Source organism: Camelus dromedarius, chromosome 16 (genome assembly GCF_036321535.1).
Source record: "Camelus dromedarius isolate mCamDro1 chromosome 16, mCamDro1.pat, whole genome shotgun sequence".
NCBI lineage: Eukaryota > Metazoa > Chordata > Mammalia > Artiodactyla > Camelidae > Camelus > Camelus dromedarius.
In genome coordinates, this window is record NC_087451.1 from 15,754,284 (window position 1) to 15,766,838 (window position 12,555).

Consider the following 12,555-nt stretch of genomic DNA (forward strand, 5'->3'; position numbering starts at 1 on the left):
ACACCCCAAGCTCTCCATCTCAAAATGATGACCTATTTTTAATGATCTCTAAGTCCCTTCCAGCTCTGTTATGACAACTCTTTTTGATCTTGCCTAACGACTGATGGGACATTTTTCCCACATGAGATGCATGACAAAGATACGGGTCTGCTTTTCACCAGACTAATGTCAGAGGCATGATAATAAATGCAACATGGCATCCATGTGTACTGTTGAAAAGCTCTCCCATGAGAAGCCACCCCAGCACGACCGTCCAAAGGCTCTCTCCATTCCTCAAGTCTGAGCTTCCTCTTACTGATAGGAGTCAGCTGGAGAGTTCAGGGGATGTGCTTCCCAAGTGAGACCCAGATAAGGCGCTCCCAAGTCGTGGCCAGCACACAGCCCATGGCCAGAGCATGTTCCCAGGACCTAAGTGGGGCCAGAGGGCCATCACGATGTCTCTGCCTGCCCGAAAACTGACTTCCCTTCATGCAAGTGTTTAAGCACCAAGGTCGGGGATGCTTTGGAGAGAATTTCTGCATGGGGTGGAAGGCTGGACAAATTTACCTTTGAGTTCTCAATGACGTTATAAACACTATAAACACTTCGTAGGGTAGACCCTCCCTTGCAAATAGGGAGGGAGCAAAGCAATGGAGAGGGAGGAACAGGAAGGGAGCTGGTTTTCTCCTTCAGGAAAGAGTGAAGTGGGGAGGAGTGGGGGAGGACTTGAGAACCTGAGGTTTAGGAAATTAATGGAAGGAAGTCCCCAGATGACAGTGTTGTTAACAGGACAGATTTGAGTAGAAGAAATGCTCCCATTTCTCAACGCCTCTTCCCTTTTTCCTCTTCTACACCCACAGGTTCCTAAAGTGCCCCAGATCTGTCCTGGTAGAGGTGAAGGGAGAAGCAGGTCGAGGACACCACTGCTTTGGCAAACACTGGTGGTGGCCGACCCAGTAGCCATTCTCTCCTTTCAGATTCTGTTCAGAAATCATGACTGGTTTAAGCTAATCATGACAAAGCCATGCCCCTTGGTCAGTGATTGACACCAGATCTAGTTCTCACTAAAAAGATGCAAGGAGATTATCTGTTGGGAGTTTTTAGGAAACTCTTCCTCCCTGAGAAGGGGAGGCAGATGAAGAAAAACTCCATTTGCTACTGACCTCTTGGCTTTTGTATTCCGTGAAAATACAGCGCTGGGAGAAGTGGAAACTCTGTGCTGGCCACGAGGGAAGGCATCGCCAACACACAGATAGAAGCACACAGTATTCAAAGGAGCCAGGCCGTTGGCCCTGGTCCGCCTCCCTCACTCAGATAAACAACAGATGACTTTATGGTACATTAGTGGGAGTTTTCACTTACTTGCAGCTGAAATGCACTTGGATACAAGGCTATTTATACTCGTAGATTCGTTCTAAGTCAGGTGCTTATTACCAGAAACTAAATTCTTTGCTTCAGATACTAAATTTAAAGAAAGGAAAATAATTATGGGGAATCTACACTACAGGAATAAAAGCACCAGTAAGCAAAAGGGGGAAATAAATGATTTAAGAATGTGCATGTTAACAGTAGCCCTCTTTGGGAAGACAGAAGAAAATGAGGGCATGGGGAGTGAAGGAACCACTATTTTTCAGTTGGGATTTTTCTGTAAAGCTTGGACTTTGTCGCTTTTCTATTTTTAAAAAATCTGAGCAATAGGATAATGGGGCACTTTTTTTTCTTCTGTATCATTCTCTGTGTTAGAAATACTTAAAAATAAAAGGAAGTGTTATTTCTGACATGTCTAGAGAACTGTGACTTTCTCCTCATCCAGGGAGGATATCAGAGGACCTAGTATTTAGCGATCCAGTCTCACACCTTTGATTCTTTCTTGGATCTGGAATCAGGCCTAACCAAAGAGCTCACAGATGGACCATCTCTGATGCCAGCAGCAAGCTGAGACGAGTGTCAACAAGGATGACAACTCAGGGTGGCACACAGCGCAGTCAGCCCACAGATCACAGATGTCAGTTTGACTTGCAGTCATATTTCTACAAAATGAACCCAAGAGCTCTAGTACTTAGTCTAAGACTTATAAAGACGTATACATCCCTGAGTACTGTAACTGTGCACTATTGTAACTGAACAGTTACTACACACTAAGAAGAGGGTTAATATATACAAAAAAATAATTTCTCACAGGAAATTAAAAAAAAATCTTCAAATCAAAGTATATGTGGCTGTTGACTACTGCCTAGCTATTTCCACTTAGACTTACTCAGCTGAGGCCTCTTATTCAATCACCTCATTTCAGAGACAGAAAAACTGAGGCAGAGGCTGAGTAACTCAAGGTCACGGAGGTAGGTGGTAGCAGAATCAAGATCAAAGGCAGTAAGACTGAAAACAGGAAGAGGACAACAGCCGAGTGCCAGTACAGGGGCTCTGAGGCCGGACACAGCTTTCCCAGGACACCACCCAGAAAACCAGAAAACAGCCAGGGATTACCTTAGTTCTGTGGTTCTCTGAATTCAGCCCCTCATAGAGAGACTTGTTGAAAGATATTTCACCAAGGATCTGCAGCTCAGTTACATCTCTTGGTAACTATAAGATGGGGAGGAAACAAAACATTTTAGACATGGACTTACTGTTTTGGGACAGCACTCACCATCTTTCCTTTTACACGCGTTACTTCTCCAGTATTCCTTAGTCAAGTGAATGGCCTCAGCAACCACAAAGTTACCCAAGCAAGAAACCTGCAGTTATACCTCAACTTTTCCCTTACCCTTTAGCTCACACCACACCCCCACCCATCCACCCACCCCAAGTCAGTTCTTGACAATTCTTTTTTAGCCTCTCTTGCACCTGTCCCTTTTTCTCCAACCTCATTGCTACTTCTTCAGTTCAGATCTCATCATTCTTACCTGGATCACTGCAAGACATTAAACTAGATCGGAGTTCCTACTTCTGCATAAGTGATCAGGGAAGGCCTCTCTAAGAGGGTAACATGTGAGCTAAAATATAAGAAGAAACCACACACAAAGATGTGGAAGAGCAGTGTCATGCAGAAAGAACAGCAAGTACAAAGGTCCTGTGGTCAGAACAATACTGGCAAGCTGGAGGCAGGGAAGGGGAGAGTACTAGGAGATGAAGGGCAAGAAGTAAGCGGATACCAGACCATAGGGGGCCTTGCAGACCACTGAAAACGTACGAATTTCAGTCTGAGTGTATTCCAACTTTTTTGTTTAAGTAGATGAGTAGCATAATGTTTGCTGTTAAAACATTTCTGGAGGGCATGGCAAGAGCAGAGGCAAGATGAGCAGAGCAAGATGGGTTATGTTGCCATAAACCCAACAAGAGATGTCGACCTGACCTACAAGAGTAGCGGTGGAGGTGGAGAGATGTGAGTGGATTTAGAATATATTTGGGGGCGGGAGGAGTAGAATGACAGGGCTTGCTCTGGAACAGAGTGGGTGAAAGAAAGAGAGGAGTCGAAAGTAATTCCTCAAATTCCTGGTAAGTAACTAGAGTAAGTTACCCTTGTAAGTTACTCGGAGTAAGTGGGTAACAAGGTGGATCAAGAGACCTGTTTCGGACATATTTGAAGACGCTATTATCCTTTCTAGGGAAGGTGCCAGTGAAACAGCAGGATAATCAAATCTCAAGTACCTGCTCTGATTGACTGAAGGAGAGCTCTGCAGCCACGGTTACATTTTCTTTATCCGAGGAGATGTTACAGCTCACTGAATGCCATTCTTCCACAAGCTGGAAAAGGATGTTAGAACAATCCCTTTACGGGTGGAAAAGCTGGGAATTTTAATACTTAGCACACAGAGCACCTCACGGGCCCAGGATAGAGGGTGTGCGCAGTTTCCGCGCTCACTTGGCTGGAGCAAAGCGGCATCCTTGCCAAACGTGAACCGGTGAAGAGGCTAAAGAGAGCTTTGGGACCGCCCTGCCTGTGCTTTCAGGGGATACCTCGGAAAAATAGTATCCGGGCGTCTCATGTCACCCGCTTCAGGCCCTCCTCCCTCCCTCGGCCTCTCGGGTCGGCCGCGCTCACCTGAACCGGATCGCTCCCGCAAACACGCTCCCGGGTCTGAGTGCACACAGTGTGAGCCTGAAACGAGAGCCACGGCCGCGACCAACTGAGGATGCCAAGCCGCCAGTTACCCGCCCTCTCCCACATCCCGCGACACCTGTTGTAATGCGCAGGCGCGAGGCCCGGCGCTAGGACCCGCCGGGCAGGCCGGCCGGCTGGCCGGCCGGCACGTCTGCGTCTCGAGGAAGTCTCGCGGTGTTTGTATTTGAACAAGCTGGCGGGTGCCGGCCATGGCGGCGTCACTCCCGCGACCCGGGAGTCGGCTCTTCCGAACGTATGGGGCTGCGGGCGGCGGGGGGCCGTGGCGGCGGCCGGGCCAGGCAGCCGTGCAGTGGTTCCCGCCGAAAGACCGGAAACGTTTCTTCAGCAGCAGCAGTAGCAGCGACGCCAGCGGGGGCGGCCGCTCGCAGTCCGCGGCCTCTGACGATCCTGACGACCCCGACTTCCCCGGCAGCCCGGTGGGTCGGCCGCGGAGGCGCGCTGGCAACCGACTCTCCAAGGACCCGCCGAGTCTGATCGCGACCCCGAGACGTCTGAGGCTGCGAGCGCGGTGCCGGCAGAAGTGCAGCACCCCCTGCGGCCCGCTCGGACCGCCGCCCTTCCCCGAAGGCAACCCGGGCCGCCTGAGCCCGGACCTCAGTGTGTGCAGCCAGCCTAGGGACGACGGCGAGCTGGGCACCAGTGCCTCCCTGTTCAGCATTCCGGCCTCTCCTGGCCCTGGCCCTGGCCCTGGGTCCCCAGCGCCAGGATGCAGCATCTGTACCAACTCCTCCGCCTCTCTGGATGGAGTCTCTGAAGTTCTGAGCGGCTTCCCGCTCCCAGCAGCCTCCGTGGACCAGGCATCTCTCCCCTGCTCCCAGGAGGCAGCGACAGCAGGAGGCAGGCTCACCAAGTTGGCCCACCAAGCCCATGCCAGCCTCAGGTCAGCTCTCTTTAGCTTTTTGGACTCAGGAAATCCTGAGGATTCTGAATTTGGGGCAGATGGGAAGAATATGAGGGAGTCCTGCTGTAAAAGGGAACTAGTGGGAAGGAGGCTGGAGAGCCCAGGTTTATCAAGCATGGGTAAGAAAATGGCCACAGGCCAGGACTGTTGTCGAGAGACTGGGTCTCAAGGGGCTGTCCAGATGGAATATGAGGAGACCCGTGGGTGCAGAGGAGGTGTTGTACCTGGGAAAATCAACAGGCCTGAGAGAACTGGGCCAAGCAGGAAAAGGAAGCATCAGGAGACAGCAGATACCTCCCTCCTCCATCACCAGCAGTTTAAAAAGGGCCAAAAGATGGAAAAAGATTCATTTGTCACCCAGGACCTGACTCATGTACAGAATGCCTGCTCTTGGACCAAAGCCAGGGCTTCCTTCAGTTTCCACAAGAAGAAGATCGTGACTGCTGTGTCAAAATTGTGCAGCACCTCCACCATTGCCAGTTCTCTCTCTGAGTCCTTCATATCAGAATTTTCAAACCCTCCTGTCACGAACAGAACAAACAGTGCTCTGTCCCCTTGGCACTCCTCCTCCATGTATTTGCTAACCCCCTTAAAGATACTACATGTCACGGACAAAAAGGCATCTGATGCAGAAAAGGTTTACAGGGAATGCAATCAGGAGGGGCCTGTCCCCTTCAGCTATTGCCTGTCCACAGAAAAACTGAAATGCTGTGAGAAGATTGGCGAAGGGGTGTTTGGCGAAGTGTTTCAAACAGTTGCTAATCACACACCTGTAGCCCTAAAAATCATTGCTATTGAGGGGCCGGAGTTAGTCAATGGAGCTCATCAAAAAACTTTTGAGGAAATCCTGCCTGAGATCATAATCTCCAAAGAGTTGAGCCTCTTGTCGAATGAGGCACACAACCGCACAGATGGCTTTATTGGGCTGAACTCGGTGCACTGTGTTCAAGGGTCTTACCCTCCCTTGCTCCTCCAAGCCTGGGATCGCTATAACTCAGCCAAAGGGTCTGCGAATGACCGGCCTGACTTTTTTGAGGACAACCAGCTCTTCATTGTGCTGGAATTTGAGTTTGGAGGGATCGACTTAGAGCAGATGAGAACGAAGTTGCCCTCCATCGCCACTGCAAAGAGCATCCTACACCAGATCACTGCGTCCCTCGCCGTGGCGGAGGCATCCCTGCACTTTGAGCACCGAGACTTACACTGGGGGAACGTGCTTTTAAAGAAAACCAGCCTCAAAGAGCTCCATTACACCCTCAACGGGCAGACGAGCGCCATCCCCACCCGTGGGCTGCAAGTCAACATCATTGACTACACCCTGTCACGCTTGGAGCGGGACGGGATCGTGGTTTTCTGTGACATTTCCACGGACGAGGACCTGTTTACGGGAGAAGGTGACTACCAGTTTGAGATCTACAGGCTAATGAGGAAGGAGAACAACAACTGCTGGGGCGAATACCACCCCCATAACAACGTGCTCTGGCTGCACTACCTCACAGATAAGATTCTGAAGCAGATGACCTTCAAGTCCAAGTGCAATACCCCTGCCATGAAGCAGGTGAGGAGAAAGATCCAGCATTTCCACAGGACCATGCTGAACTTCAGCTCTGCCACGGACCTGCTCTGCCAGCACAGCCTGTTTAAGTGAGCAGGGGGCGCTGACCACCGCAAAGCCAGAGGGCACTGGCCTGGGAGCCCCTGGTGCTGTTGTTAACCTCTGTCCCCAGCGCACGATGGGAGTTCCATTCTGACAGGTTTCCAATCAGCTTTTCAAAACGAGAGTTTTGTTTCCAAGCGGAAACTCAAATGTTTGTTGAAATGTTTAAACTTCACAAATATTCTCAGAAGATAAACTACACTGTGAGAACAAGCGTTTACAACCGAAAAGTCCTCTTTCTGTCAGCTGACTCGGTTTTGTAAATTCCGTGTTTTCCTTTTTTGAGCCTTGATACTTTCTGTAGCCTGAGCAGGAAAAAAAAAAAATCAGGAAAGCCCAAGGCCTCAGCTGCCACCCCAATCAGAGCCTGTTGCTGTACCACAGGCTGGCTTTGGGAACTGTTACTGGTGAGGCATCAACCAACAGCAGAGAGGCTGTGGCAAAGCAGAGTCCAAGGCAGACAGGCTGGAGGGCAAGAGGAAAGGAAAATGGGAGACAGTTTATAGGGAGAAGTGCAAGAACTGCCACATGTTTATCAAGCTCATTCACCAATCACAGAGAAGCAGAATTTACCAATTTTCAAAGGGAAAATAAATGTCTCCATGTCTACTTAAAAAGTCGGAATTTTTGCTTATTTTTTCCATCAAGGGAAAAAAACTGAAATGTCACTTTAAAGGCCAAGCGGTTAATATTCCCTGTGAGCATGGCTTTGGTAATTTACTCCTAATGTGTTCCCACGTTAACTAATCTTGTTTTTACTCCTTTCCCAGAACTCTAGTTTTTATACCTTTGAGAATCCATAGTCACTCTTGAGAGAGATGTGACCCTGCTCAAGACCCTCCTCTACATACCTGAGTCTTGGTCAGGTTCTTCACTCTTACAAGGTGAAGACCTTGTAATTTGATCGGAACACAGATTTTCAGCAGGAACTCTGCTCCAAAGAGGTTCTCCCCGTGTATCTGCAGAATAAAATCAGAGCAGGAAGTCATGGCTGGTGCAGCTTGGCCGCGCGGGGCTTTGCAGTGGCGGGTCCAGCACTTACATTGAAGAGGAACTCTTTGTGGTCAGAAAGCCCACGGCTTGTGTTCATGTACATCACCGATGGCCTGCAGTTGAGAGGACGTGGGTTAGACCTCAAGGCCCCCTTCTTATTTAAATAAGCCTCAGTGCTACCAATTAGATACACTAGGACCCAGGGCACCCGATCCTTAAGAGGGATCAAAGCAAGGTAAAGTGGTCAGGCAGTTAAGATCAAGTTAGACTGTTTGAATTCTGTATATTGGGGCTAGTTCTGGATCTGATTATCATTCCTCAGTGTGGCCTTGCTGTTTTCCTTCCTTTCTTCCCAATCCCACAGCCCCTCTCTCCTTCCCTCCTCAGTTGGCACCACTCCTCCTTTGATTATGACCATGGGGTTTCTAGGACCCAACTGTTAGTGCCCTAGAGGTGAGTGGGAGCCTGGGTTCTAAGCAGCCTCCTCTCAGGAAGGGCAGGGCCCACCTCCCCCCGACACCAGTTGCTTCCACAGGAGAAAATGGCTGAAGCTGTCCTGCAGCTGTCGGCCCCTTGGAAGCACTTACTTGGGAAGAACTGCGATGAAGGCATGCTTGAATTGAAGGCTGTGGGTCTTACTGACCAGAGACCTTCTTTCGTTGAAACTAGGAAATAAGAGTGTCGGTTGATAGCATACCTGCTTTGTACAGACAGCTGCTTCTTACCTTGGCTTCCCGGGATTGTTGGGGGTCAGACAGAAAAGATTCTTGGAGGTGAGCAGTTAAGAGTGCAGAAGACTCGCTGGAAGACCGTACTTGGAGAAACTGATTTTTAAAAAGGTTTCTCAGCCTTGACAATATTGACATTTGGGGCCAGGTAGTTCTGTCCTGTCTGTTGTGTGATGTTTAGCGACATCCCAGGCCTCTGCCCGCTAGATGCCAGTAGCACCACCCCCACCCCACGCTGGTGTCGTGGCAATCAGGTGTCTTCAGGCTCTGCCCCTGAAGGGCAGAATCATCCCCATTTGAGAACTCTTCCCAGGACCATACTCTCAAGCAGAGAAGTTTTGTAGATGACATAGCTTCTTAAAGTTAAATGAACCAGAATTAGAACTCTAGTCCAAGGCTCATCCTACCAGGCTATACCCTAGTTTTATTTTGTGTGCCAATAAAAAGATTTTCAGTATCTCTATCTGTGATGGTGAAGGGAAAGCCAAGTCACTGCGGGGATCCAGGGCCTTCCCTGGGCTCACAGAGGTTCCCCTTCTGGGCGGTGAGGGAGCCACAGGCACTGCTTACTTGTTGATCATCACAGTGATATTGGCTGTCCTGTTTGGGAAGGTGCTCTCCTCCAGCTGCCAAGCTAATGAAAGGGTTACCTATTAAAAAAAAAAAAAAAAGTCACTCAATTTCCCTTTATACCACTCACAGTTCAAACTGCTTCCTACTGACTAAACAGACCAGGGAGACAGAACTTTAATGCCTCCCATTATTGTAGCACGGGGGCCTTCGAGGCCCGTTACTCCAGGTAAGCCTCAGTGTCAGGAGGGAGTAAGCAGGGCAGACAGCGCTTACAGCTGAAGGAACCACTTCAGAGATTTCCCACAGCAAGAGATCACCAGTGGCAGATCAGGGACTCGCCTCAGGGCAGATAACGCTGGATCTGATGCTCCTTCCATAATGCGCCCAGCTTCACTCTGCTCTCCTAGGGTGAGCTGACTGTGTGGCTGCCGCCCCCACCCCACCTCTCCCTGCTTTCAGAGCACGCTTGGCAGCTCTAAGCACTGCTGTGGATGTGGAGACTGCCACTAAGAGGTTCTAGTGAGACGGGAGCAGAAGACACCAACCCCGGGGGAGTGAGTGAGAAGCGTCAGCCAGTCAAAACAGACTCACAGATGACCTCTTGAGTATGGGGTGCCCAATCTTGCAGTTCATGACCAGGACCGAAGCCGCTGGCTTAGGGTCATCACACTGAATGTTTGGAGAAGGTGGCTGTTAACACAAAAGACACTTTTTTAAAGGCAAAAAAAGAAGCCATTTCCTTACACCAATTCAGGCCAGACACCCTGTTGGGAGCTGGGGACACAAATCAGACCTTGTCCTTGTCTTCCTCACAAGCTGGGCAGAAGGGCTCAGTACCTGATGGCTGAGGAATTAAAATGCAAGGCCCAAAGAGGGGTTCTGTGAGAGCGAGCGGTACAGAGAAAAGCAGCAGAGAAAGACAAAATACAGCCAGCAGGAATTTTGGTCTTCGTAGGGGTGGAGATGTTTGAACTGGGCCTCAGACCAGCGCCAACGTCATGGACTGAGACGGGCCAGGCACTGCCCTGCAGCCTTCGTCCGCCATGGTCCCTCATCTGGACCACTGAATACAGAAAGTGGTTCGAGTGACTGCATTTCCCTAATTCTCCCAAGGACGGTACATCCAATTCCATCCTAGATGCTTAGAGATCACAGTGTTCTTTTCATAGGCCGGATAGCCTCAGGCCTCCAGGGACAAACCCACAGTTCGACAAAGCCAAGTTTGTTGACTCATTACAGTGAGGGGAAGGCACTGTGGTCCATCGCACCAAACAAAAGCAAAGACAGTAAAGGATTCCGGGGAGAGGTGGAGTTCAGGGGAAATGCAAACAAAGCAGGAGACTCAAGACAAAACAGGGCTGTGCCAAAGGGCCACTCAACATGAGGTCTGGACTGCAAGATGGACCCTGGGACCCATTTCCTTGGGAACTGTTAAGGTGAATGTGAAAAGTTATGTCCAGAAACACTTTATCTGAAGTTCCAAGCCTCAGATGGAAAATGAGGCTGCTTCTCTTTGTCCAAGTGGCTTAGATTCTCCAGGCGAGAATAAGATGATTTCATAATTACAGATATAACTTCAAACAGCAAAGTTGCTGGCTGCCTGTGGAAGAAAATTTCTCGGTGCTACAGTACTTTACAGCTGCAGGTGTCCTTGGGAGAAATACCACTTCCTAGCATCGGGCAGCTGGCTTTGAGTCTGTGCTCCCGGGCTGATGAAAGGCTGGGCAGACTTTTACTTTCCAGCCCAAGCTATTTTATTAGAGATGATTTCTCTCCCAGAACCCTGGCTAAGAAAGGCTGCAAGCAAAAGGAGTGTTTGGGCAGCAGATAGCACCATTGAACATTTTTAAGGCTCAGAATGACATGATCAGACCCACGGCATGTAGTTGATTGGAGGGGATTCAGCTAGTTAATAGTCCTTATTGAGCAGACCAGGCAGAGTTAGGAGGTTGCCCTAACAAAGCAGGGATGCGGGGAGGGGAAAGCCTTGAGCTTGGTGGCAAGTTTCCAAAATGGCTGTCACAGTTACCTTTTGTATCCTCTTAAACTGTAAGTTCCTGGGGTACTTCACAGCCATGCTTGTCATGTAGGAATCTTCCCCGGAGTTAGTTAGGCTGATGTTCATGGTCAGCTCCTTTGTGAGACCCACCACTAATTCCTGCCTGCACAGGGTAGGCAAATAGATAAACAGTTGATTTAGTCTGTAAAAACGTCAGTGCAATACAACAGCGCCTGCTTAACGAACGTCTTACATAAATTGCCTAAAGGATATTTTTAGCCTTGATTCTCTTCCCCTCAGCAGAAGCAAACCCCTGGACTGCCACACCCACCTCAGTTGCTGTGTGACGTGACCATTTATCTAATGGTTACCAAGTGTCAGGGACTGTGCTAAACGCTTCACAAGCTCAATTAATCCTCGTAGTAACCCTATGAGAGTATGGTTACTCTCCGTTCTATAGAGAAGAGAACAGAAGCCCAGAGAGGCTAACTAACTTGCCTGAGGTCTAACAGCCTCAAAAGGGACTTGGGAGAAGTGGACCTAATCTTCCTTCTAACACTGTGACCCTAAGCAATGTATCTGGTAACACAAATTCATCCATTTCACACATATTTACAGAGAACTTTCTCTGTGCCAGGCACCCTGCTCAACATGGGAGAAACAGCTGGCAGGAGACAGACACTGCCCTTGCCCCATCTCAACCCCAGCCTTCCCACCTGCAAAATCATCCTGTCCCTCCCAATTTAAGGGCTGTGGTTTAAAACACGAGTCTGTTGCGCCTGGAGAAGAGAAGACCTGGGGATGGGTGAGAGCATCCTTCAGTCCACTGAGGCACTGTGGGGCCCCCGAGTGCAGAACCAGTCAGAAATCCAGCGCTGCAGGAAAATGTATCAACAATAACAAAGACAACTTTGTCACCATCTGAACTATTTCAAAGATGGATCTGGGGAGTAATGCTGACACATGTCTTGTGTTTTGTTTTTATCACAGCTGAGAAGAGGATAGAGTGATTGGAAGGCCAGAGGGGGCAGAGACTGAGCCCGTGTGGGATCCAACTGTGACATGACACCTGCCCGAAATAGACAGTAGTGGGGGGTGGGGGTGATAGAAACCAGGGCTGACAAGGCCACGTTTGCAAGCGGAGCCCAAAAGAGAGAAGAGTCAGGATGTGTTCTGAATTCCCAGCTTGGACGACCGGGTGGGGCTAGTCATGAGGGCAAGAACACAGCGAAGACCAGAGGGCGGAAGTTGACCAGATGAGGCCTGTCGGGGTGTGATGAGAGGTGTCAAGAGGATAGAAAGGCCTAGATGTTGAAGTGTCAGTTGGGTATCCTGTTCTTGAACCCAGGAGAGAGGTCTGAGAGTCATCAGAATATTTACCAGAGGTTCTTAACCTGAGGGCCAGGAACAATTTCAGAGGGCCCCAAATGCAAACACCCATGTACGCCATGTGTTACCTTCCAGGGAGAAGGGTCTGTAGTTTCCTTTAGACTCTTTAGGAGACCCAAGTCCACAGAAAGGTCAAAACCACGGAGACATTTGGATGCTAATGATTAGACTCAATACTTCTGAAGAAGAGACTGCTAGCTGTGTACACTAGGGGGT

General features: G+C 49.5%; 2 protein-coding genes across 3 annotated transcripts in view; one reads left to right on the top strand and one right to left on the bottom strand.

The window, feature by feature from the left end:
* Positions 1–12,555, bottom strand: part of ITGAE (integrin subunit alpha E) — a 50,326-nt gene that overhangs the window by 3,129 nt on the left and 34,642 nt on the right. For both annotated transcript variants that reach the window (XM_064495042.1, XM_031469536.2), the window contains exons 21-29: positions 10,981–11,113; positions 9,543–9,641; positions 8,949–9,028; positions 8,238–8,315; positions 7,700–7,763; positions 7,509–7,616; positions 4,019–4,075; positions 3,625–3,720; positions 2,464–2,559 (exon numbers count right to left, since the gene is read on the bottom strand). In XM_064495042.1, coding sequence (XP_064351112.1) covers positions 2,464–2,559; positions 3,625–3,720; positions 4,019–4,075; positions 7,509–7,616; positions 7,700–7,763; positions 8,238–8,315; positions 8,949–9,028; positions 9,543–9,641; positions 10,981–11,113 — 811 coding nt within the window. The remainder of the gene's footprint in view (positions 1–2,463; positions 2,560–3,624; positions 3,721–4,018; positions 4,076–7,508; positions 7,617–7,699; positions 7,764–8,237; positions 8,316–8,948; positions 9,029–9,542; positions 9,642–10,980; positions 11,114–12,555) is intronic.
* On the top strand, positions 4,249–7,274 carry HASPIN (histone H3 associated protein kinase). The gene has a single exon (XM_031469500.2). The coding sequence runs from the start codon at positions 4,288–4,290 to the stop codon at positions 6,646–6,648; it is 2,361 nt and encodes a 786-aa protein (XP_031325360.1). The 5' UTR covers positions 4,249–4,287; the 3' UTR covers positions 6,649–7,274.